The following is a 24,675-nucleotide window of genomic DNA, read 5'->3' as shown; positions in this document are numbered from 1 at the left end:
TACCTAAGGGTCTAAACTTTTTAAATATCAATGTAAAGATGACATATTTCTATATTTTTTTTATTTTAAACTTGTAAATAGTGATAGATGCAAAATGGAAAAAATGCACCTTTATTTCCAAATAAAATATTGTCGCCATACATTGTGATAGGGACATAATTTTAACGGTGTAATAACTAGTGTTGGGCGAACATCTAGATGTTCGGGTTCGGGCCGAACAGGCCGAACATGGCCGCGATGTTCGGGTGTTCGACCCGAACTCCGAACATAATGGAAGTCAATGGGGACCCGAACTTTTGTGGTTTGTAAAGCCTCCTTGCATGCTACATACCCCAAATTTACAGGGTATGTGCACCTTGGGAGTGGGTACAAGAGGAAAAAAAAATTAGCAAAAAGAGCTTATAGTTTTTGAGAAAATCGATTTTAAAGTTTCAAAGGGAAAACTGTCTTTTAAATGCGGGAAATGTCTGTTTTCTTTGCACAGGTAACATGTTTTTTGTCGGCATGCAGTCATAAATGTAATACATATAAGAGGTTCCAGGAAAAGGGACCGGTAACGCTAACCCAGCAGCAGCACACGTGATGGAACAGGAGGAGGGTGGCGCAGGAGGAGAAGAAGGCCACGCTTTGTGAGACACAACAACCCCGGCCTTGCATGAGGGCAAGAAGCGTGCGGATAGCAGGCTTTGTACCGCCATGCAGTCATAAATGTAATAAAGATAAGTGGTTCAATAAACAGGGACCACGCGGCAACGCTAACCCAGCAGCAGCAGACGTGATGGAACAGGAGCAGGCGCAGGAGGAGAAGGCCACGCTTTGTGAGACACAACAACCCAGGCCTTGCATGAGGGCAAGAAGCGTGCGGATAGCATGCTTTGTACCGCCATGCAGTCATAAATGTAATAAAGATAAGTGGTTCAATAAACAGGGACCACGCGGCAACGCTAACCCAGCAGCAGCAGACGTGATGGAACAGGAGGAGGCGCAGGAGGAGAAGGCCACGCTTTGTGAGACACAACAACCCCGGCCTTGCATGAGGGCAAGAAGCGTGCGGATAGCATGCTTTGTACCGCCATGCAGTCATAAATGTAATAAAGATAAGTGGTTCAATAAACAGGGACCACGCGGCAACGCTAACCCAGCAGCAGCAGACGTGATGGAACAGGAGCAGGCGCAGGAGGAGAAGGCCACGCTTTGTGAGACACAACAACCCAGGCCTTGCATGAGGGCAAGAAGCGTGCGGATAGCATGCTTTGTACCGCCATGCAGTCATAAATGTAATAAAGATAAGTGGTTCAATAAACAGGGACCACGCGGCAACGCTAACCCAGCAGCAGCAGACGTGATGGAACAGGAGGAGGCGCAGGAGGAGAAGGCCACGCTTTGTGAGACACAACAACCCAGGCCTTGCATGAGGGCAAGAAGCGTGCGGATAGCATGCTTTGTACCGCCATGCAGTCATAAATGTAATAAAGATAAGTGGTTCAATAAACAGGGACCACGCGGCAACGCTAACCCAGCAGCAGCAGACGTGATGGAACAGGAGCAGGCGCAGGAGGAGAAGGCCACGCTTTGTGAGACACAACAACCCAGGCCTTGCATGAGGGCAAGAAGCGTGCGGATAGCATGCTTTGTACCGCCATGCAGTCATAAATGTAATAAAGATAAGTGGTTCAATAAACAGGGACCACGCGGCAACGCTAACCCAGCAGCAGCAGACGTGATGGAACAGGAGCAGGCGCAGGAGGAGAAGGCCACGCTTTGTGAGACACAACAACCCAGGCCTTGCATGTGGACAAAAAGCGTGCGGATATAGCAGCAATGCTTTTTGCCGCCATGCAGTCATAAATGTAATACAGATGAGAGGTTCAATAAACAGGGCCCGGAAACGCAACACCATCCCAGATGTTCATTGGTCATGTTACTTGGTTGGGGTCCTGGAGTGTTGCGTAGTCATTTCCAATCCAGGATTGATTCATTTTAATTTGAGTCAGACGGTCTGCATTTTCTGTAGAGAGGCGGATACGCCGATCTGTGACGATGCCTCCGGCAGCACTGAAACAGCGTTCCGACATAACGCTGGCTGCCGGGCAAGCCAGCACCTCTATTGCGTACATTGCCAGTTCGTGCCAGGTGTCTAGCTTCGATACCCAATAGTTGAAGGGTGCAGATGGATGGTTCGACACAGCTACGCCATCTGACATGTAGTCCTTGACCATCTTCTCCAGGCGATCGGTGTTGGAGGTGGATCTGCACGCTTGCTGTTCAGTGGGCTGCGGCTGCATGGGTGTCAGAAAATTTTCCCACTCCAAGGACACTGCCGATACCATTCCCTTTTGGGTACTAGCTGCGGCTTGCGTTGTTTGCTGCCCTCCTGGTCGTCCTGGGTTTGCGGAAGTCAGTCTGTCTGCGTACAACTGGCTAGAGGAGGGGGAGGATGTCAATCTCCTCTCTAAAGTCTCCACAAGGGCCTGCTGGTATTCTTCCATTTTGACCTGTCTGACTCTTTCTTCAAGCAGTTTTGGAACATTGTGTTTGTACCGTGGATCCAGAAGGGTATAAACCCAGTAATTGGTGTTGTCCAGAATGCGCACAATGCGTGGGTCACGTTCAATGCAGTCTAGCATGAATTGAGCCATGTGTGCCAGAGTCCTACCAGAATCCTCATCATCCTCTTGTGAGCGTTGTGATAGTTGTTGTGATGCATCATAGTCGTCACCTTCCTCCTGGTCTGCTTCTGCTGACCATTCGCGTTGAATTGTGGAAGTCCAACGTGCACCGCTCTGGCCCTCGTCAGTGGTGGCATGAAATTCCTGCTCCAACTCCAGCTGTTCCTCCTCCTCTTCTTCGTCATAGCTGCTGGGGCCAGCGTTCCCTGAGGCGGATGGCCTGATGTTGGTACCATCACGCTGATCGTTTTCTCCTTCAGATCCCCCCAGTTGCATCATGACAGCTGTTTCCTTGATTTTTAACATCGACCTCTTCAGTAAACACAGCAGTGGTATGGTAATGCTGACTGAAGAGTTGTCACTGCTCACAAGCAACGTGGATTGCTCAAAATTTTGGAGGACTTGGCAGAGGTCCAACATGTTGGCCCAATCGGATCCACAGAAGCTTGGCAGCTGGCCGGATGCGCCTCGGTACTGCGCCGTCATGTACTGGACCACTGCACTCTTCTGCTCGCAAAAGCGGGCTAGCATGTGCAGCGTAGAATTCCAGCGCGTAGGGACATCACACAGCAAGCGATGGTGGGGGAGATTGAAGCGCTCCTGCATCTTGGCGAGTGCCCCCGAAGCAGTACTGGAATTTCTACAATGTTTGGACACTCGACGCACCTTCAACAGCAGATCGGGCACGCCTGGGTATGTCCTCAGGAACCGCTGAACTACTAGGTTCATCACGTGCGCCAGGCAAGGGATGTGTGTCAGCTTAGCCAACCTTAAAGCGCGAATGAGATTACTCCCATTATCACACACAACCATGCCCGGTTTCAGGTCCAGCGGTGCCAGCCACAAATCCGTCTGTTCCTTTATTCCCCTCCAAATTTCCTCCCCTGTGTGCTGCTTATCCCCAAGGCAGATTAGCTTCAGCAACGCTTGCTGACGCATGCCAACAGCTGTGCTGCACTGCTTCCACGATCCTACTGCTGCTGGGTTAGCGTTTCCGGATGAGGTACAGCTTTGAGATGCGTTGGAGGAGAAGGAGTCAGAGAGGTAGGTGCTGCTGTTATCCAGTGGGAGGGACGGCGGTGCAGCTGTTTGTGGCGTGGGCAACACCCGTGCCGTAGCAGGTGAGGAATCGCTGCCAGGCTCCACAAGGTTCACCCAGTGCGCGGTAAGGGAGATGTATCGACCCTGGCCGAACGCACTCGTCCAGGTGTCAGTGGTGAGGTGAACCTTGCAGGCAACGGCATTCTTCAAGCTTCGGGTTATTTTGCTGACCACGTGCTCATGCAACTCAGGCACTGCAGAGCGTGCAAAGTGGTAGCGGCTGGGAACCACGTAACGTGGGATGGCCACTGACATCATGCCCTTGAAGCTGTTTGTCTCCACCAATCGATATGGCAGCATTTCGCAGGCCAGAAGCTTGGCTATGCTGGCTGTTACTGCCACGGCCCGGGGGTCATTTGCTGGCAATTTCCTCTTGCGCTCAAACATCTCCGACACAGACAACTGAACCGTAGCGCTGCACACGGAAGGGCTGTTGGTTGTTGTGTTTGATGAACACTGGGAGACCTCAAGAGCACTACTCCGGAAAGTGACAGTGTCAGCGTCGTCTGATGTTTGTGAATGTTGTGAACCACGCAATGGCTGGGCTACTGCTGCTGCTGAGGCGGGTCTGGTGGTGAGTCTGGTGAACCCAAGGGAGGCAGTGTTGTTTCTGGTACCCTGTCCTGACGCGTTTGCCCAAAGAGTGGGATGTTTGGATAGCATGTGACGGCTCATGCTGGTGGTGGAGAGGTTGTTAATATTTTTCCCCCTGCTCAGGCGGGTCTTGCACACCTTGCAAATCGCCATGGTAACATCCTCAGTGCAGTCTTCAAAGAAAGCCCAGACTTTGGAGCACCTGCCTCCTTGCTGGCGATTTCTGTTTGCTCCTCTTTTGCCTCTCACTTGAACTTCCACGCTTGTGGTGCCTGAAATTGCGCGCCGCCTACCTTGTGGCACAAGGCGAACTCGTGCAGCAGTGTGTTCTTCAACAGACTCATCTGTGCTGCTGCTACGACGGCGATGTTCTCGTTCACAAACAAAATCTGGGTCTCTGTCCACATTGTCCATACCCTCCTCTTCCATCTCCTCAAACTCGTCATATGTCATTGTGGGCCACCGCCGTGGAGTAGAGCTCCCCACAACAACCTCTGCGCAGCACACTCCAACGTCGTCTTCCAGATCTTGTCGGCCGACCTCCTGCAATTGCAACCCCTCCTGCCCAAATTGCTCTGGGATTTGGGTTTCCGAGTCCTCTTCGGACTCGCCTTGTATTTCAGTGCGCGGTGCATTTCCCACAGTTAACGGTTGTGAATCCAGGCACAACATTTCTGGCTGTTCCTCCATTGACCTTTGAAAGGTGGAAGTTTGTTGGGCTGGGAATAGCTCCTGCGAATACCCCATTGTGTCCTGAGGTAATTCATCGGACTGGTTATCTGGCAGTTGTGTGCGTGGTGTCGCTGCCGGTTGTGTCAGCTTTGTGCCCACTGGCTCCTTGTAACTGGCTGAGGACTCGGACCTCGTGCGTGATGTGCTGGTGCTGCTTAACCCACTGCTGGACGCTTGAGAGGTCATCCAAGTAATTATCTGGTCCTGTTCTTTTGGATTTGTGAGGGTTGTTGTCCTGGACAACATGGGCGGTATTGAGTGGGTTTTCTTGGGTGCTCCCCTGTGGCCTGTACGTGAACCGTCAGGGGAAACACCTCTTCCCTTGCCCCTCCCTCTTTCACCGGATTTCTTCCTCATTTCACTTATCCTTACAGTACACGCTGACTGGCAGCAGTACAGTGGCAGTACAGAAATGCTATACAGTACCACTATTCCCAGCAGCGACACAGAGCACAATGCTATACAGTGACGGGAGAGCGGTGTACCACTATTCCCAGCAGCGACACAGAGCACAATGCTATACAGTGACGGGTGAGCGGTGTACCACTATTCCCAGCAGCGACACAGAGCACAATGCTATACAGTGGCGAACGAGCGGTGTACCACTATTCCCAGCAGACACAGAACAGTACACAGAATGCTATATAGTGTGGCTGAACGAGCGGTGTACCACTATTCCCAGCAGACACAGAACAGTACACAGAATGCTATATAGTGTGGCTGAACGAGCGGTGTACTACTGTTCCCAGCAGACACAGAACAGTACACAGAATGCTATATAGTGTGGCTGAACGAGCGGTGTACTACTGTTCCCAGCAGACACAGAACAGTACACAGAATGCTATATAGTGTGGCTGAACGAGCGGTGTACTACTGTTCCCAGCAGACACAGAACAGTACACAGAATGCTATATAGTGTGGCTGAACGAGCGGTGTACCACTGTTCCCAGCAGACACAGAACAGTACACAGAATGCTATATAGTGTGGCTGAACGAGCGGTGTACCACTGTTCCCAGCAGACACAGAACAGTACACAGAATGCTATATAGTGTGGCTGAACGAGCGGTGTACCACTATTCCCAGCAGACACAGAACAGTACACAGAATGCTATATAGTGTGGCTGAACGAGCGGTGTACTACTGTTCCCAGCAGACACAGAACAGTACACAGAATGCTATATAGTGTGGCTGAACGAGCGGTGTACTACTGTTCCCAGCAGACACAGAACAGTACACAGAATGCTATATAGTGTGGCTGAACGAGCGGTGTACCACTATTCCCAGCAGACACAGAACAGTACACAGAATGCTATATAGTGTGGCTGAACGAGCGGTGTACTACTGTTCCCAGCAGACACAGAACAGTACACAGAATGCTATATAGTGTGGCTGAACGAGCGGTGTACTACTGTTCCCAGCAGACACAGAACAGTACACAGAATGCTATATAGTGTGGCTGAACGAGCGGTGTACTACTGTTCCCAGCAGACACAGAACAGTACACAGAATGCTATATAGTGTGGCTGAACGAGCGGTGTACTACTGTTCCCAGCAGACACAGAACAGTACACAGAATGCTATATAGTGTGGCTGAACGAGCGGTGTACCACTATTCCCAGCAGACACAGAACAGTACACAGAATGCTATATAGTGTGGCTGAACGAGCGGTGTACTACTGTTCCCAGCAGACACAGAACAGTACACAGAATGCTATATAGTGTGGCTGAACGAGCGGTGTACTACTGTTCCCAGCAGACACAGAACAGTACACAGAATGCTATATAGTGTGGCTGAACGAGCGGTGTACTACTGTTCCCAGCAGACACAGAACAGTACACAGAATGCTATATAGTGTGGCTGAACGAGCGGTGTACCACTGTTCCCAGCAGACACAGAACAGTACACAGAATGCTATATAGTGTGGCTGAACGAGCGGTGTACCACTGTTCCCAGCAGACACAGAACAGTACACAGAATGCTATATAGTGTGGCTGAACGAGCGGTGTACTACTGTTCCCAGCAGTGACACACAATGACTGGGGGGGACCCTGGCTAGCGTGGCTGGAGCGCGAACTACCCTGCCTGCCTACCCAAAGCTAAACCCACAGACAAATGGCGGAGATATGACGTGGTTCGGGTATTTATTTACCCGAACCACGTGACAGTTCGGCCAATCAGAGCGCGTTCGGGTCCGAACCACGTGACCCGTTCGGCCAATCACAGCGCTAGCCGAACGTTCGGGGAACGTTCGGCCATGCGCTCTTAGTTCGGCCATATGGCCGAACGGTTTGGCCGAGCACCGTCAGGTGTTCGGCCGAACTCGAACATCACCCGAACAGGGTGATGTTCTGCAGAACCCGAACAGTGGCGAACACTGTTCGCCCAACACTAGTAATAACCGGGACATATGGTCAAATACAATACGTGAGTTTTAATTATGGAGGCATGTATTATTTTTAAAACTATGATGGCTGAAAACTGAGAAATAATGAATTTTTCAATTTTTTACTTATTCTTCCTGTTAAAATGCATTTACAGTAGAGTGGCTCTTAGCAAAATGTACCCCCCAAAGAAAGCCTAATTGGTGGTGGAAAAAACAAGATATAGATCAGTTCATTGTGATAAGTAGTGATAAAGTTATAGGCTAATAAATGGGAGGTGAACATTTCTCACGTGAAAACGACGGAACGCGAATGGGTTAATTATTAAATTTTATTTCCTGAGAAATATGTGAAGAAGATCAAAAATAGTGGTGATTTTCCTCCCTTACGATAAATTGACGAAAATTGAGGTACAATATTGGTTGAGTTATTGGAGAATAGAATAATTTGAGTATCAGTTGTTTATAGAGAAGTGGATTTCATGTTTCTTTGAGTTTATTTTGGATATTAGTAATTGGTTACATCAGTTGCTATGTACTTTAGTAGGGTCAGTTGTAATGAAGTATGGTGAGTTTCAGAAGGGTTAATCAGGAACACCAGTAGTCATGTAATCTGAGCTGTAGTCATCTAAGCTGCAATAGTACATGGAAGTTTAAATGGTTATTTCAAGACACATCAGAAGAGCCTTTATAGCTGATGTATTGATCATTTTTGAGATATTATTGTGTAAGAAATGTAAAGGTATCATTTAGTTTACTTGCAATATGCAAACACACACAGCAGGTAGACTGACTGATTGATGTCATATACACATTAGATTAGCATGTTATGTAAATGAACACACACAAATTAACATGCTTTTACACATTTACATAAGACAAGATATTATGGAGTTGTTCAAATGTATGAACAAGGTTTATGAAGTTATGAAATATAACTTTGTTGTCCTCACAATAAGGTGTGAGAGATGTTTTTAAGATGACATTGTAGTTTTATACGGGTTTATCGAAGGTTATGAAACTTATGTTTATTAGATAAACTACATGAACTAAGGTTCATGGTAGAATTTGTGTCCTCATCAAAGGATTGCGATTGTTGAGACAATGCCATATGAATTTAAATGATATTTTGTTTGTTCAAAGGTGGAACAAATGTTTAAAGTTATTTTTTGAAACAAGAGTAATACTGAATTTCTTGTTATAGGTGTAATCTTTAATGATCTAATAATGAACGGTTGGAGGTACTTGCAGAGATGATGTGGTTACAAGACACAAGATGACGTGCTTCCATTAATAAAGGAATGAATGGCATTTCTGAAGTTTGCAAGGAACAGAAGTGCTTTAGCCTGAAGAATTTGAAGAGTTTTGTTTCTCTCATAAACTGAGTTACACTGAACTGAACTGGAGAAGTGAAATCTTATATCTCTACACACACACAACTTAGTTGACACATATGAAGAAGAATTTTTGTTTTGATGTTTTATGTTCAATTTATGATTATTGTTTGGAAATTGATTTTTTTTTTGATAGAGAGGGTTTACATAAGATATCTTGTATGCAAAGTTATTTTGAAAGTTTGATTGAATCATTTTGAAAGGAATTTTAGATGGTGCAAAAATCATTGATTCTATAATTAATGGGTTGTATTAAGAAACTTTGAAATCGGATTTGTAGATAATAAGGTGTGACAGAAAGAAAAGGGCTAGATAGATAGCATAATCATGTCAAATTAAATCAGATGCTGGGAAAGTATTAGTATACAAATTGCATCAGTATCATGTCCTTCAATGATACATTTTTTATGATATTTTTAAATTTGGTTAATAAAGGAAACAAGATATTTGGTAAGGATATGTTTGAAAGTCCAAACTGTATATATTACATAGATATTTCCAAACAATAATACAACTTTTTAAGGAGATATAACATAATTAAAGAATACAGGTATACATTCATACATATTGATTTGGAATGGATAAGTGATATGAATTCCATCAAATGAATGTACAACAGCTTAATAATATCAGTAGTTGGAAGGTAACACATTTTAATTATTTTGTAACAGTATTAGGTGATCCAATTAGTTATATAAATTGTTATGATTGATTTACTAGAGGTTTTATGATAATTTTAAAATGGAAGAAAAAGTAATGAAATTCAAAGTTTAGATTTGTCATTATGCTTGCATGTTTAGTTTATGGGTATTAGTTTAATTTTAAGAACAGTCTATTATTTTTGCCAAATGTAAAGGTTTCTGCACAATAACAAATGAAAGGGTTAACACACACTGATTCAATGACACATGAGGAACAAAGAAGGTTTGCTGTTAAATAAGGTCCAGCAAGGGAGTAGTTAAACTTTTTTCCCCCCTCTTTGAGTTCATTCACAAGGGATGTATGGAGAAGTTATATTACATGGAGAAGCATATAAATGCAATTAGTTGAAAACAAAAGTTACGTTTCTCTATATATTATAATGTTTTACACAAATTAGTACATTTTCATAGAATTAAAAATTGAAATAATAAAAGATAAAGGTTTAAATTGATAAGTACTTTAGGAAAAAACTTCATTGACACTGGCCACAGGAAATGTATTATTACATCCTATAATCATTTTGTTTATAATAGTAGTATTTTGTATTGTATGTCAAATAATTCTAACATTTAGAATTAGAAAGTTTTATAGACTAATCAAAATGGAAATTAGTAAAGCAGAATTATATACCAAAACTATGATTCAAGGGAAATTGGTAAATTTGATCAATATGGACAAAAGAATTCTGGATAAAAAATGGTTAATAGAGGCGCCAAAATAGGATAAGATGGGTTAAAAACCGTTTAAAAAGGAGGTGGTGGGTGGATCCACTACCCTCACTAAAATGACCAGGCTAAATCAAGCCGTAGATAATACAAGAAAAGATTTATTAGTCTCCAAATACATTGCAACGCGTTTCACGGGCACACATCCCGCTTCATCAGGCAATTGTGGTAGGAGAACACAAGTGTAGGTCAATAGAAAGCTAGAGCGCCTCTGTAAAGAATTCTGGAGAAAGAGGAGCTTTGATAAATCTCTTTAAGCCAGCATGAATGTGATATGAATGTGAGATATGGATGTAATAAAAATATTATAATATTTTCAAGGAGGAGAATGAAATATATATTTTGATAAGGTTTAATTAATTCAGGATCCAATCAATTAATCTATATGTGGTATTGATACATTTGATTGAAATATATTCTCTCATTTGAAAATGTATGGGGAACAGGGGTTGAATGGTGAAATGTCAATGCTCCATTTCAACATAAGACTTTGTCCATAATGTCTGTAGACTACCCCCTCGCTTGGGATTTAAATGCCAGTCATCTCCACAGTGTAACCAGAGCTATGGTCAAGCAGCTGTCTCTCATTGTCATTCTAGCCAAAATGAAACAAAGGACTATTTAGTTCTGTCTTAGACCAGTCTTGACCATGTGCTTTGAGATAGATGAATTGTTAAACCTATAGCATTATTTAATCAGACCAATCAGAAGATAGTCTGAAAAAAACACTGCGCCTATATGTACCATCACATATACATTCTTTAATTCATAAATACAAATGCATGAATCTCTTATAAAACCAGATAAAATTACCTAAAAATGCAAAAACCACTAACTAACTTTCTCAGTGCCGCCGCCCTATGGTACACCGTCTGGCACACACCACAACAGATACCTATAGATTGATTCGCTGAGTAAAATTCGTTTTTTAGCATACAATTGCACTAATCCCTATAACACCTTTCCAATCCCACAAGGGTGATACACCTTGTTTCAGATTAGCAGCATTGGCTGTCTCTTTGATTTCTTAGTTTCAGCAACAGTCGGTGCAATCATATTTTTCAAATTATTTGCTTTACAAAATGTAAACTTTGGCTCCTTCTGCCAGAAGACGCAGCGGAATCGTAAGCTTAAAGGAACCAGTTACCTACCCCTGAAGCTGCGTGAGTTGTCTGAACTGTCTTTTAACCCACAGCCACGCTGTTAGTGTGTGTGCATGCCGTGCAAAATACGGAAGCTCTGTGCTACAAAAAACTTTGCAAGACGTAATCTGCTGAATTATTTTTACAGAACACCATCTGTTTGATAAGTCTGCAATTTGTTTATAAAATCCTGCAGGACGCATTTTTGCATATAAAAGAAAGCTGGAATTGCCAGTATATCTCTGGTGGATATATATGAAAGTCTAATCCACTCCTTATGAATTATTGAGTTGCTCTCTGTTGGATATATGAGGTATACATTTGTGAGCTAACAGGACGCAATTGACCGACAATATTTGAACAAAGATAAGCCAATGCTGCTAATCTGAAACAAGGTGTATAACCCTTGTTGGAGAGATTCATGCATTTGTATTTATGAATTAAAGAATGTATATGTGATGGTACATATAGGCGCATGAGTGTTTTTTGAGACATTTTTTACGTGAACGGTGGGGAAGTGAGTAACCCCACTTATCATTTGTGCAGCCAACCGTATTGAATCCTGAGTGGAACCAGGTCTAATCTCCCCACCTGCATCTACAGTGGTTGCCTATGTGGTAACCCTGACTTGTGAGTGTGCTGCACATACTCTTTCTACACACCTTTATTTACCATACTGTGTATACTACACTATTAGGGCTCTCAGTGGCCCTCTTTTTGTTTTTCTTGCAAGTTTCCTATTAAATCAACCAATTCAGTGTCTACTTACTGGGGAGGTAAGTCCACCACTACCTCCTCTTGTAAACATTTTTAAAGGTATTATCCTGTTATTGGCATCTCTCCTCTGTTACATCCACATACATATGAAATCCCCGCCGGGAGACTTGGGCGCAGGATCCAGTCGGTATATGGCTTATCCAGCTTCTGCACAAGTCCCAGCGGCTTAATTACTATTACCCCTCCAGGTCCACGTGGATGGTGGGGAATGATGTATTTCTGCTTCCAGCTATTGCTGGCAGACATATTACAGTGTTTTAAAAGTAATTTCAGCTCTGTCTTCTGGTGGCTCCTGTGGTGGTGCCAGCTGCACCCAAATCTCCTGCGCTGTAATTACAGTGCTCGATCCATCCTAGATATAAGGCCTAGTTATGATATTGGAACTATGTTTAGTGTACTAAAGATAAATGTTTTTTGTTTTTGCTTGTTTTATCGATCAGAGGACATGGACACTGATTACTTTAGGGACTCTGTTATTGTCAGATCCCAGTTTCCAGAAAGTTGGATGTGGGAGACCAAGGAGATGACCGAGACCCCTGATAAAAACGGGTAACATTTCTTCAGTATTTAAGAAGTCTATTTCTAGCAAGGCTCTTCATTGAATGTGTTACCTAATGATGGATACTTTCAGGACTTACAGTACGGTACTTATACAGGACTTTTGCTACATCTCAAGTACATTGAATGAATATCATTCATTCAATGCGGAAATTAAATTTGCAATGTTGCATTTAGTTGTATATTTAGCATGAAACCTCTGCTAGCCCCCCCCCCCCCTTTTTTGTAACTTGGCACTTTTTTCCGTGTAACTTAGCACTTGGTACATGGCACTTGGCACTTTGTACGTTGCACTTTGCACTTTGCACGTGGCACGTGGCACTTGGCACGTGGCACTTGGCACGTGGCACTTTGCACTTGGCACTTTGCACGTGGCACTTTGCACGTGGCACTCTGCATGTGCCACGTGCTGAGTGACAGTCAGACAGCAGAGGAGACGACACTAACTGTCACACTAGCACTGCTCAGCAGCACAGCAGTTAGGTAGTAAGCTAACACAGTAGTACTACTACTCTAGCAACTACTAGCACTGACTGCAGTACTACAGTACTAACTACACAATAACACAGTAATCCTATTCCCTAATCCCTAACCTAACCTATACTGTAGCTAGCTAAGGCTAATAGCTGGCCAGCAGGCAGCAGCTGACCTAGTCTGTGCACAGCACACACACAGACACATAGCAGCTGCCTGCAGCAGCCCTGCAGCACACACTCTGACTGTCACACAATGAAATCAAGCTAATTAACAATACAATAATAGTGTAGTGATAGTGAAGGGGTTAATCACAGAACAGCTTTAGGTTTATCACTGTATACAGCACTTTCTAGGCCAGCAGCACTGGAGCATGTCTCTCAGTGAGCATTCACAAGCAAGGACAATATTTCTCATCATGGCAGCCGTCCTTATTATACAGGGGGGCCTGGCCAGGGTTCCTTTCTGTTATTGGGTGCCAGGGCTTAGGCTGGGAGCCCTCTGATTGGCTCAATGAGGTCAGGTGGGGCTGGCCAGGGTTCCCTTCTGTGATTGGTTGCTAGGGCTTCTGCTGGGAGCCCCTGGGAGCCCTCTGATTGGCTCAATGACGTCAGGGACATCATCTCCTATCTCAATAGTCAGATTTCTGTGGATATCCGCATTGCCAGCCAACTATTTGCAGATAGCTATCCGGATTTCCACAGAAATCCAGAATCTGAATCCGAATCGGATAGCTGAAAAAAGTTCGGATATCCGGGTTACCCGAATATCCGGAATCTGGATGAGCAGCACCGTGTAATGGCAAAGGGGGTTGCACTGCAGTAGAGCAGGATTATCCCCCAGGCTGCCTAGGAAGGTGCCTGGGGCCTAGTGGGTGTCAAGGGGCCCACCTGACACCTTTTTTGATCTCTCTCTTCTTCAGCTTACCAAAAAGGACCACAAGGGGGCCCCAAATCTACTACCTTACCTAGGGCCCCATTACATCTTAATCCATCTCTGGGCTGTAGGGTCACAAGGACCACAATGCTTCTCTGCCTAATGGGTTGATTCACAAAGGTTACTTATTTTTCACCTTAACTGTAAGGAGTGCTAATACAGGAGATATGCAACCAAGGGGAGATAATTCATGAGATAAATAGATAAGGAGAGCTAAACCATGATTTAAGTCTGTTAAGGAGCGTTATACAATGAATTAAAGGCCCATCCACACGTCGGATTTTTTTATACGACGGGTCGTTTGGACGTCCCGTCGTTCAGTTGTTCGGACGCCAAATCGGGCGTGTGTACAGTCCGTCATTCAGCTGATAAGACTAGTTTTTATTAGTCTTATCAGCTGAATAACGGACTGTACACACGCCCGATTTGGCGTCTGAAAGACTGAACGATGGAACGTCCAAACGACCTGTCGTTTAAAAAAATCCGACGTGTGTATGGGCCTTTAGTCAGTTAAGGAGAGCTAAGCCATGAGTTAAGTAAGTTAAGGAGCGTTATACAATGAATTAAGGCCTCAATTCACTAAGCTTTATCAAATACTTTACCAAACGTTTGATAGTTTACCTCATGGGTAAAATCTAATTTTGAATTTACTAAGGTATTTAACGTTTTATCGATAAAACATTTTCAACCTAGGTGCGTCTTATAGTCAGGAGCGTCTTATAGTCCGAAAAATACGGTACATATTTCAGCTTCCATATCTTTCTCACTTAAGGTTCCCTTTAAATTCACTTCCACTTTTGGTGCCTGGCCAAGTGAAAATGGGCCTGATTACTCAAAACTTTTCTGTTAATTTGCCTCACCTTACTTGTTAACTCACAATTTATCTCTCCTTAACTGACTTAACTCATGGCTTAGCTCTCCTTAACTGACTTAACTAAAGCCTCAATTCACTAAGCTTTATCAAACACTTGATCAAACGTTTGAAAATTTACCTCATGGGTAAAATCTAATTTTGAATTCACTAAGGTATTTAACGTTTTATCGATAAAACATTTGATAAATATATAACACCTTAGTGAATTCAAAATTATATGTTACCCATGAGGTAAATTATCAAACGTTTGATCAAGTGTTTGATAAAGCTTAGTGAATTGAGGCTTTAGTTAAGTCAGTTAAGGAGAGCTAAGCCATGAGTTAAGTCAGTTAAGGAGAGATAAATTGTGAGTTAACAAGTAAGGTGAGGCAAATTAACAGAAAAGTTTTGAGTAATCAGGCCCATTTCCACTTGGCCAGGCACCAAAAGTGGAAGTGAATTCAAAGGGAACCTTAAGTGAGAAAGATATGGAAGCTGAAATATGTACCGTATTTCCTTTTAAACAATACCAGTTTCCTGGCTGTCCTTCTGATCCTCTGCCTCTAATACGTTTAGCCATAGACCCTGAACAAGCATATGCAGATCAGCGGCTTCTGACATTATTGTTAGAGTTGACAAGATTAGCTACATGCTTGTTTCTGGTGTGATTCAGACACTACTGCAGCCAGTTAGACTAGCAGGGCTGCCGGGCAACTGGTATTGTTTAAAAAGAAAGATATTTGCCAGCCTCCATATCCCTCTCACTTCATTTGTCCTTTACAATGACTTGCAATAAGATATAATTAGGAGGAAACTGTTATTTATTGCATCCTGAAGTTACTGGTACCTTTTAACTTGTGTACTACTCTTTATGCAAGTAATGTCATTGACAAATAGCCCGTTTTTGTTTTTATGCATGAAGGAAGTTTTTATATTAAATTGTCTGTGTGCTGTTTAACTATTTCCGGACCGCACTAGTTGAAATCTACGTCCTGTTTGTGGCCGCTTATTTCTGACAGGCCGCTGCTGCCAATCGCGCCGCTCTCTCCCAGCCAATGAAATCGGCTGCTGACCGGCTCACAGAGCTCTGCTGCCATAGCAACCGCAGAGTGGGTGGGCTGAGGCGATGGGTGGCTGGAGTTAGCGCCGGTAGCGGCAGGTCAGTGCGGTGATTTGCCGGAAAGCCCAGTTTATAGACCGCTGGTACCAAAATGGTTAATGAATGGAAATATGTTTATATTTAAAGGACCTCTGTCGCAAAAATCTTAAAACTTAAAATATATGTAAACTTATACATTTAAGAAGTATGTTTATTCCAGAGAAAAATGAGCCATAAATTACTTTTCTGCTATGTTGCTGTCAATTACAGTAAGTAGTAGAAATCTGATAGAACCGACAGGTTTTGGACTAGTCCATCTCCTCATGGGGGGGGGGTTCACAGGGATTTCTTTGTTTTCAAAATGCACTTAATAGTGAATGGTAGTTGCTCCATCCAACTGCCAAAAAAAGTGTACGGTGAGTTGGGAGGCTGGCCAGTCTCTTTCTAGAAATCTTTTTCAGGCAGTGTCTTTATAAAGAATAAAGGCCATGCTGAGAATCCCCCATGAGGAGTTGGACTAGCCCAAAACCTATCGGTTCTGTCAGATTTCTACTACGTGCTGTAAGTGACAGCAACATAGGAGAGAAGTAATTTATGCCTCATTTTATTCAGGAAGAAATGTACTTCTTATTTGTATGTGTTTTGCATTTTAAGATTGTTGCGTTCCTTTTTAAGTCATCAAAGATCATATCATAATATAATCCTTGAACACTAGCCAGTTATTTTTTCAAAGGAAGTATGATTTATTTTACATTAAACATTTTTTCACAGAATTTCAACCAAGACTTTGAATGTTTTATTGCAAGACTCCATAACTACCTGGGAGGTGTTGGCAGTGAGTTTGTCTAAGGGAAAAGGTACGCAATGTTTCTTAAAGTGTACGTAGAAATAAAAGCTGTGCTTAAAATGGACCTGAACTCTTGCACAGGAGACAGAAGGAAAACCTAGAGAAGTGCACCTTGTATGTACTTAGAGAGTTTAGCCTGTCTAATGTAGTGTAATTTGATCTCTCAGCTGTGTCAGCTGACTGCAACAACAGAGCAGCCACTTTGTAAACATAGAATGTAAACCCTATGTCTGCTTCCATGAAAGAAGGAAGTAGACACACTGCAGATTTATTGCAGTATTTGTATCGGTTGTAACGAATAATGTTTTTTCTGTAAAGATTAATATGCTTTCGCTTATCTTTTAGAGCAGAGAGGAAGTCCTGAGTTCAGGTCCGCTTTAAAAATCTCTCCCAATTCTGGTTTCATACACGCCTTTTGCTGGCACAGCAACCAGCTACAGCACTTTCCACTAGAAATGTATTTCTCTATCGCTCTTATTCAATTCACGTTTTCACCTAGGAGGTAATTTTTCATCTTCTGTTTAAAATAACGTTTCAGCACTCTGAAATTGAAAAGTGCCAAAAAAGCAGGTGAAAAAGTACTGTCTATATTATTTTATTGTATTGCTTAGTGGCGGCCTTTCACACTGGTGCGGAGCGGCATTTCACCGCAGTAAAGGGCAATGAAAGATAGCGGGGGCGTAACTAGAAATCATTGGGCCCCCCTGTGAAAGTTTGGATGGGGCCACCCCCCCTTGCTTTCTGCACAGGTAAACTGAGAGCCAATGTTATTCAGTTGGCTAGTGCACACTTGAATGTGTTTCCCCCATGCAGATAAAAACAGACAGCAGTGAAGCACTGTACACACATTCTCTATCAATTACATTAGCTTCTGTAATAAAACCTGCATGTTTTCACACATACAGACACACATGGTATGCAGAAAGCACATACAGTAAACCAACTGACGAGTGTGCTCCCAGCCTCAGCTTCTTATTACACTCACTCAGCCCATCTCTGATGGAGCAGAACTGGTTCTGCAGACTCCTCCAGCATCACTACAGTACAGAGCACTTGGAGAGGGGGTGGAGAGGCTGGGGGCAGGCGTTGTACACAAGAGCCTGCTGCACACTGAATGGATACTGTCTACAAATCTTTGTCTACAAAACTGTGTATGATTCGTTATCAGTGGCTGAGTAGATGCTGTCATTAGAACAATTGTGCAGACAGCATAAAACTTTTTCTCTCTGTGCCCTTAAAGAGAACCAGAGACGAAGCACCCTCATGTATTTTATTACATTTATCAGTGGGAACATGACAGTAAACACCTACCCTGCTTTTAGTTTCATTCTTATCTTCTTAATTAGTCTATTATCAGCTGTGATAAGAATCCCCGACTGGCTCAGTCTAGGTTTGACCTGGAATCATTATAGCTGAGTCACTCTTCTGTGGAGTCTTTTCAAGCCCAAGCCTGCCACCTCCTGGCTCAGATTTCCTGCTTTGCATACTGAGAGACATCAATCAATCAGGGAGTGTAATTAGAGTTCTGCTTCACACTGACACACCAAACTCACTGTGTAACGCACCGCAAACAGCTGTTTGCGTAGTGACAGCCGTGCTGGACTGGTGCGCACCATGGCGAGAGTGTAGGCCATGGAGGTTTTCAAGCCCATATGGTCACCGGGCTGTGGTAGCTCAATGATAGAACAACAGTGACTGTCCAGCTGATCAAATTTGGTCTGACCACAATGAAGCAACGACCTTATTATCTTTTGTGTCCCACCCCCACCCGAGACACTCAAATAGCTGGCGGTCATTGCTTCATTGTGATACGCAAGCCCCTTCACCGCGGCAAGGTAATGATCACGAAGAGGGATGGGCACATGTACATGCCTTTTGTTTTTTTGTTGCAGCCGCCCGCAGTGCAGCCAGAAAAATTAGGCAGGCATGTACACGCACCAGAAAAATTAGTATAGTGGCCGCTGCTAGCAAGAATTCAGGAATCTGCCTAGAGTCCTGGACCCTGTTGGTGGTGGCGGAGAAGGCAAGTGGCCTGCAGGCAGAGTTGCTGTGTGTGGGGACTGACTTAGTCTTCAGTCGTGCAGTAGCCCTCCGTGATCTATGCCTCATTCATTTTGATAAAGGTCAGGTACTAAACACTGTCGTGATTTAGGCGACTTCTCTTCTCAGTGACAATGCCTCCAGCTGCACTGAAGGTCCTTTCTGACAGGACGCTTGCAGCAGGGCAAGAGAGAAGTTGTATGGCAAATTGTGACAGCTCTGGCCACAGGTCAAGCCTGCGCAACCAGTGGTCCAAGGGTTCATCGTCGCTGTTCGCAGTGTCTACATCCACACTCAAGGCCAGGTAGTCAGCTACCTGCCGGTCCAGGCGTTGGTGGAGAGTGGATCCGGAAGGACTATGGCGAGGAGTTGGACTAAAGAATGTCCGCATGTCCGACATCACCCTGAGATCGCTGGAGCATCCTGTCCTTGCCTGCATGGACTTGGGAGGAGGAGGGTTACAGCCAGTGGTACCTTGATTGCGTTGTGCTGCCACATCACCCTTAAACGCATTGTAAAGCATCATTGACAGCTTGTTTTGCAAGTGCTGCATCCTTTCCGCCTTGTGTTGAGTTGGTAACAGGTCCGCCACTTTGTGCCTGTACCGAGGGTCTAGTAGCGTGGCCACCCAGTACAGGTCATTCGCCTTGAGTTTTTTGATACGGGGGTCCCTCAACAAGCTGGACAACATGAAAGAGGCCATCTACACAAAGCTGGATGCAGACGTACTCTCCATCTCCTCTTGATCTTCCTCAGTGACGGCACGCAACTCCACTTCCTCCCCCCAGCCACGAACAATACCACGTGGAGCAGCAGAAGCCCCTGTGACGGCTTCCGCGGTTGTTCTTCTTCTTCCGCCGCCTCTTCCTCCTCCACAGAAACACCTTCTTCATCATCATCATCAGAGTCTGACTCCTCTCCTTCCCCACACGACTCCTCTTCTTCTTCCTCCTCCCCCCTCTGTGCTGCCGCAGGTGTTGAGGAAACCTCTGGTTCGAATGAAAATCGATCCCACAACTCCTCCTGCCGCAACTGTTCTCGTTCATGCTCCTCCACAGCTGTATCCACTACTCTACGCACAGCACGCTCCAGGAAGTAAGCGTAGGGGATCAAGTCGCTGATGGTGCCCTCAGCGCGACTCACCAGTTTGGTCACCTCCTCAAAGGGCTCCATGACCCTGCATGCATTTCTCATCAGTGTCCAGTTGTTGGGCCACAACATCCCCATCTTCCCAGATTGTGTCCTTGTACTGTAATTATACAGGTACTGGGTGATGGCTTTCTCCTGGTCTAGCAGGCGAGAGAACATCAGCAGGGTGGAATTCCAGCGAGACGGGCTATCGCAAATCAGGCGTCTCACCAGCAAGTTGTTTCTACGCTGAATGTCCGCAAAGCGTGCCATGGCCGTGTAAGATCGCCTGAAATGCCCACACAACTTCCTGGCCTGCTTCAGGACGTCCTCTAAGCCTGGGTACTTGGACACAAAAGGTGCAAGGGAGAAAGCGGATGAAGACGATGCACCGGAAGGAGGAAGAGGAGAAGGAGGGTGGCTTGTCTTTTGAGTGCTGCTTTTCCTCAGGTGTTCTTGGCATAGCTGTTTGTGCCTTTTCTCCAGGTGCCTTCATAAGGCACTTGTCCCTACGTGAGAGTTGGCCTTTCCACGGCTCAATTTTTGCTGGCAGAGAGAACATATGGCTTTGCTCCGATCTGACAAACACATGTTAAAAAATTTCCAAACCGCTGAGCCCCCTGGGGTGATGGCACTATGGTGGCATCAGCAGCTGACGTTGAAGGGCATGTTGGCTAGGTGTCCATAGCTGGTGATACATGGCGCCGGACACTGCCCCCAGCTGTTTCTGAGGACGAGCTCCCTCTGCTTCTATCATGGAGTCGTCTCCTCCTACTCCTCTCTGACTCCCCCTCTGAACTGTCCCCCTGGTCATCTCCTCTACTTGGAACATATGTGGCATCCGTATAATCGTCATCATAATCCTCCTGCCCAGCTTCGCTTTCCTTAGACATCTCTACAACTGCACCAACTTCAGGTGGTTCATCATCCCCCTCCTCACACATTACGTCCATACTATCGCCACCTAACTCAGATGTATGAGGTGGTGTACCTGTGCCTTCTTCTTGTTGTTGCAGTAGTGGCTGTGAATCAGTGATTTCACCACCACCACCAAATAACTCCTGCGAAGTATCAAATGCAGTGGATGTGGTGCTTGTACTAGCGCTGGTAGCACTGGCTGCGGGAGATGAGGTGTTCTGTGTTAAATAGTCAAGCACGTCCTGATCTTGGGAAGTGATGGCACGTGCCTTCTTCTGAGCACTGTATTTTGGGCCAGGTCCAAACGAAAATAACGGCAACACCATCTCGCACAGACCTGCCGGTGCCAGGTGGCCTTCCTCTGTGTCTGGGTCTGCCTCTACCTCTTCTCTACCTGGTTTGTCCATTTTTTCCATCTCGGGGGGATGCTAGGTATATGCAGTGAGGTGGGTTCACTCAACACAACAGGTAGATATATGCAGTGAGGTGAGTTCACTGAACAGTAAAGGTAGTTGTATATGCAGTGAGCTTGGTTCACTGAACACAACAGGTAGTTAGATGCAGTGAGCTGGGTTCACTCAACACAACAGGTAGGTAGACGCAGTGAGGTTGGTTCACTGAACAGTAAAGGTAGTTATATATGCAGTGAGCTGGGTTCACTCAACACAACAGGTAGTTAGATGCAGTGAGCTGGGTTCACTGAACAATAAAGGTAGTTATATGCAGTGAGGTGGGCTCACTGAACAGTAAAGGTAGTTAGATGCAGTGAGGTGGGTTCACTCAACAATAAAGGTAGTTATATGCAGTGAGGTGGGTTCACTCAACACAACAGGTAGTTAGATGCAGTGAGGTGGGTTCACTGAACAGTAAAGGTAGTTAGATGCAGTGAGGTGGGTTCACTGAACAGTAAAGGTATTTAGATGCAGTGAGGTGGGTTCGCTCAACAATAAAGGTAGTTATATGCAGTGAGGTGGGTTCACTGAACAGTAAAGGCAGTTAGATGCAGTGAGGTGGGTTCACTGAACAGTAAAGGTAGTTAGATATGCAGTTAGGTGGGTTCACTCAACACAACAGGTAGTTAGATGCAGTGAGCTGGTTCACTCAACACAACAGGTAGTTAGATGTAGTGAGGTGGGTTCACTGAACAGTAAAGGTAGTTATATGCAGTGAGGTGGGTTCACTGAACAGTAAAGGTAGTTAGATGCAGTGAGGTGGGTTTACTGAACAGTAAAGGTAGTTATATATACAGTGAGCTGGGTTCACTCAACACAACAGGTAGTTAGATGCAGTGAGGTTGGTTCACTGAACAGTAAAAGTAGTTAGATGCAGTGAGCTGGGTTCACTCAACACAACAGGTAGTTAGATGCAGTGAGCTGGGTTCACTCAACACAACAGGTAGTTAGATGCAGTGAGCCGGGTTCACTCAACAGAAAGCTAGGTATATGCAGTGATGAGGTGGGTTAAGTAAACACAACAGGTACTGGGTATATGCAGTACTGGGTAGTACAATGTGCAGCTCACTGTCACACACACAGGTAGTCACTGAATGTGCTGGGCTGCTGGTAGTGGCACACTCAGTATGAATTAGCAAGCATGTGTCTGCAACAAAAGTGTCAGTTTGACACACACAAAAAAACAAAAAAACAGGATTAGCTCTGATAAGAGCTGTTGAGGGATGCTATAAAAGCAATAATATTCAGCCAGGATCAAGCCAAGCAGCCAAGAACCTAACTAATCTGTCCCTAGGAGAACAAGTCTGCAGCAGCTCGCCCTAGTCTGTCTAATAGCAGGCAGACGAGTTACTCTAATGGCCGCCTGAGGCTGCCTTATATAAGGGGGGGTGGGGCTCCAGGGCTTAGTGTAGCCTGAATGGCTACAATGTGCCTGCTGATTGTGATGCAGAGGGTCAAAGTTGACCCTCATAGTGCATTATGGGGCGAATCGAACTTCCGCAAAAGTTCGCCTGCTCGCTACATCTCTAGTCTCTACCAGCTTTGCACATCTAGAGACTGAAATCCTTGCCCATTCTTCTTTGCAAAACAGCTCCAGCTCAGTCAGATTAGATGGACAGCGTTTGTGAACAGCCGTTTTCAGATCTTGCCACAGATTCTCGATTGGATTTAGATCTGGACTTTGACTGGGCCATTCTAACACATAGATATGTTTTGTTTTAAACCATTCCATTGTTGCCCTGGCTTTATGTTTAGGGTCGTTGTCCTGCTGGAAGGTGAACCTCCACACCAGTCTCAAGTCTTTTGCAGACTCCAAGAGGCTTTCTTCCAAGATTGCCCTGTATTTGGCTCCATCCATCGTCCCATCAACTCTGACCAGCTTCCCTGTCCCTGCTGAAGAGAAGCACCCCCAGAGCATGATACTGCCACCACCATATTTGACAGCGGGGATGGTGTGTTCAGAGTGATGTGCAGTGTTAGTTTTCCACCACACATAGCGTTTTGCATTTTGGCCAAAAAGTTCCATTTTGGTCTCATCTGACCAGAGCACCTTCTTCCACATGGTTGCTGTGTCCCCCCACATGACTTGTGGCAAACTGCAAAGGGGACTTCTTATGCTTTCTGTTAACAATGCCTTTCTTCTTGCCACTCTTCCATAAAAGCCAACTTTGTACAGTGCATGACTAATAGTTGTCCTATGGACAGAGTCTCCCACCTGAGCTGTAGATCTCTGCAGCTCGTCCAGAGTCACCATGGGCCTCTTGACTGCATTTCTGAGCAGCGCTATCCTTGTTCGGTTTGTGAGTTTAGGTGGATGGCCTTGTCTTGGTAGGTTTACAGTTGTGCCATACTCCTTCCATTTCTGAATGATTGCTTGAACAGTGCTCCGTGGGATGTTCAAGGCTTTGGAAATCTTTTTGTAGCCTAAGCCTGCTTTAAATTTGTCAATAACTTGATCCCTGACCTGTCTTGTGTGTTCTTTGGACTTCACGGTGTTGCTGCTCCCAATATTCTCTTAGACAACCTCTGAGGCCCTCACAGAGCAGCTGTATTTGTACTAACATTAGATTACACACAGATGCACTCTATTTAGTCATTAGCACTCATCAGGCAATGTCTATAGGCAACTGACTGCACTCAGATCAAAGGGGGCCGAATAATTACGCACACCCCACTTTGCAGTTATTTATTTGTAAAAAATGTTTGGAATCATGTATGATTTTCGTTCCACTTCTTACATGTACACCACTTTGTATTGGTCTTTCATGTGGAATTCCGATAAAATTGATTCATGATTGTGGCAGTAATATGACAAAATGTGGAAAACTTCAAGGGGGCCGAATGCAAGCCACTGTAAATATGTCAGCATCCATATGTCTCTCACCTTGGGTTCCCTTTAAAGCAGGATTGCCAACCATAAAATCAAATTCCATTTACCCACTTCTCTGTGTTTATTATGCACTGTACGACCTGACCCTGCATTGCAAGCATTCCAATATAATCCTAAATGTTTCTGCTGTAATTAAACTTATCTCAGTCAGCCAGATTCACTTTGCACAGCATCAGGTGAAAAATGCCCGGGCAGTTTTCTTCTGTGCAGCCAAAAATGAGGCTTGGGTAAGAAAAACAAAGTTCTGATGCTGTGAAACTGT

General features: G+C 44.8%; 1 protein-coding gene across 1 annotated transcript in view; it reads left to right on the top strand.

Annotated features, from left to right (window-relative positions):
* Positions 1 to 24,675, top strand: part of LOC137562609 (A.superbus venom factor 1-like) — a 554,872-nt gene that overhangs the window by 292,972 nt on the left and 237,225 nt on the right. The window contains exons 18-19 of the mRNA XM_068274112.1: positions 12,659 to 12,767; positions 16,910 to 16,995. Of these exons, the coding sequence (XP_068130213.1) occupies positions 12,659 to 12,767; positions 16,910 to 16,995 (195 nt within the window). The remainder of the gene's footprint in view (positions 1 to 12,658; positions 12,768 to 16,909; positions 16,996 to 24,675) is intronic.

Source organism: Hyperolius riggenbachi, chromosome 3 (assembly GCF_040937935.1).
Source record: "Hyperolius riggenbachi isolate aHypRig1 chromosome 3, aHypRig1.pri, whole genome shotgun sequence".
NCBI classification, from domain to species: Eukaryota; Metazoa; Chordata; class Amphibia; order Anura; family Hyperoliidae; genus Hyperolius; species Hyperolius riggenbachi.
The sequence above is the reverse complement of the archived record's forward strand: the minus strand, read 5'-3'. Positions and strand labels throughout refer to the sequence as shown.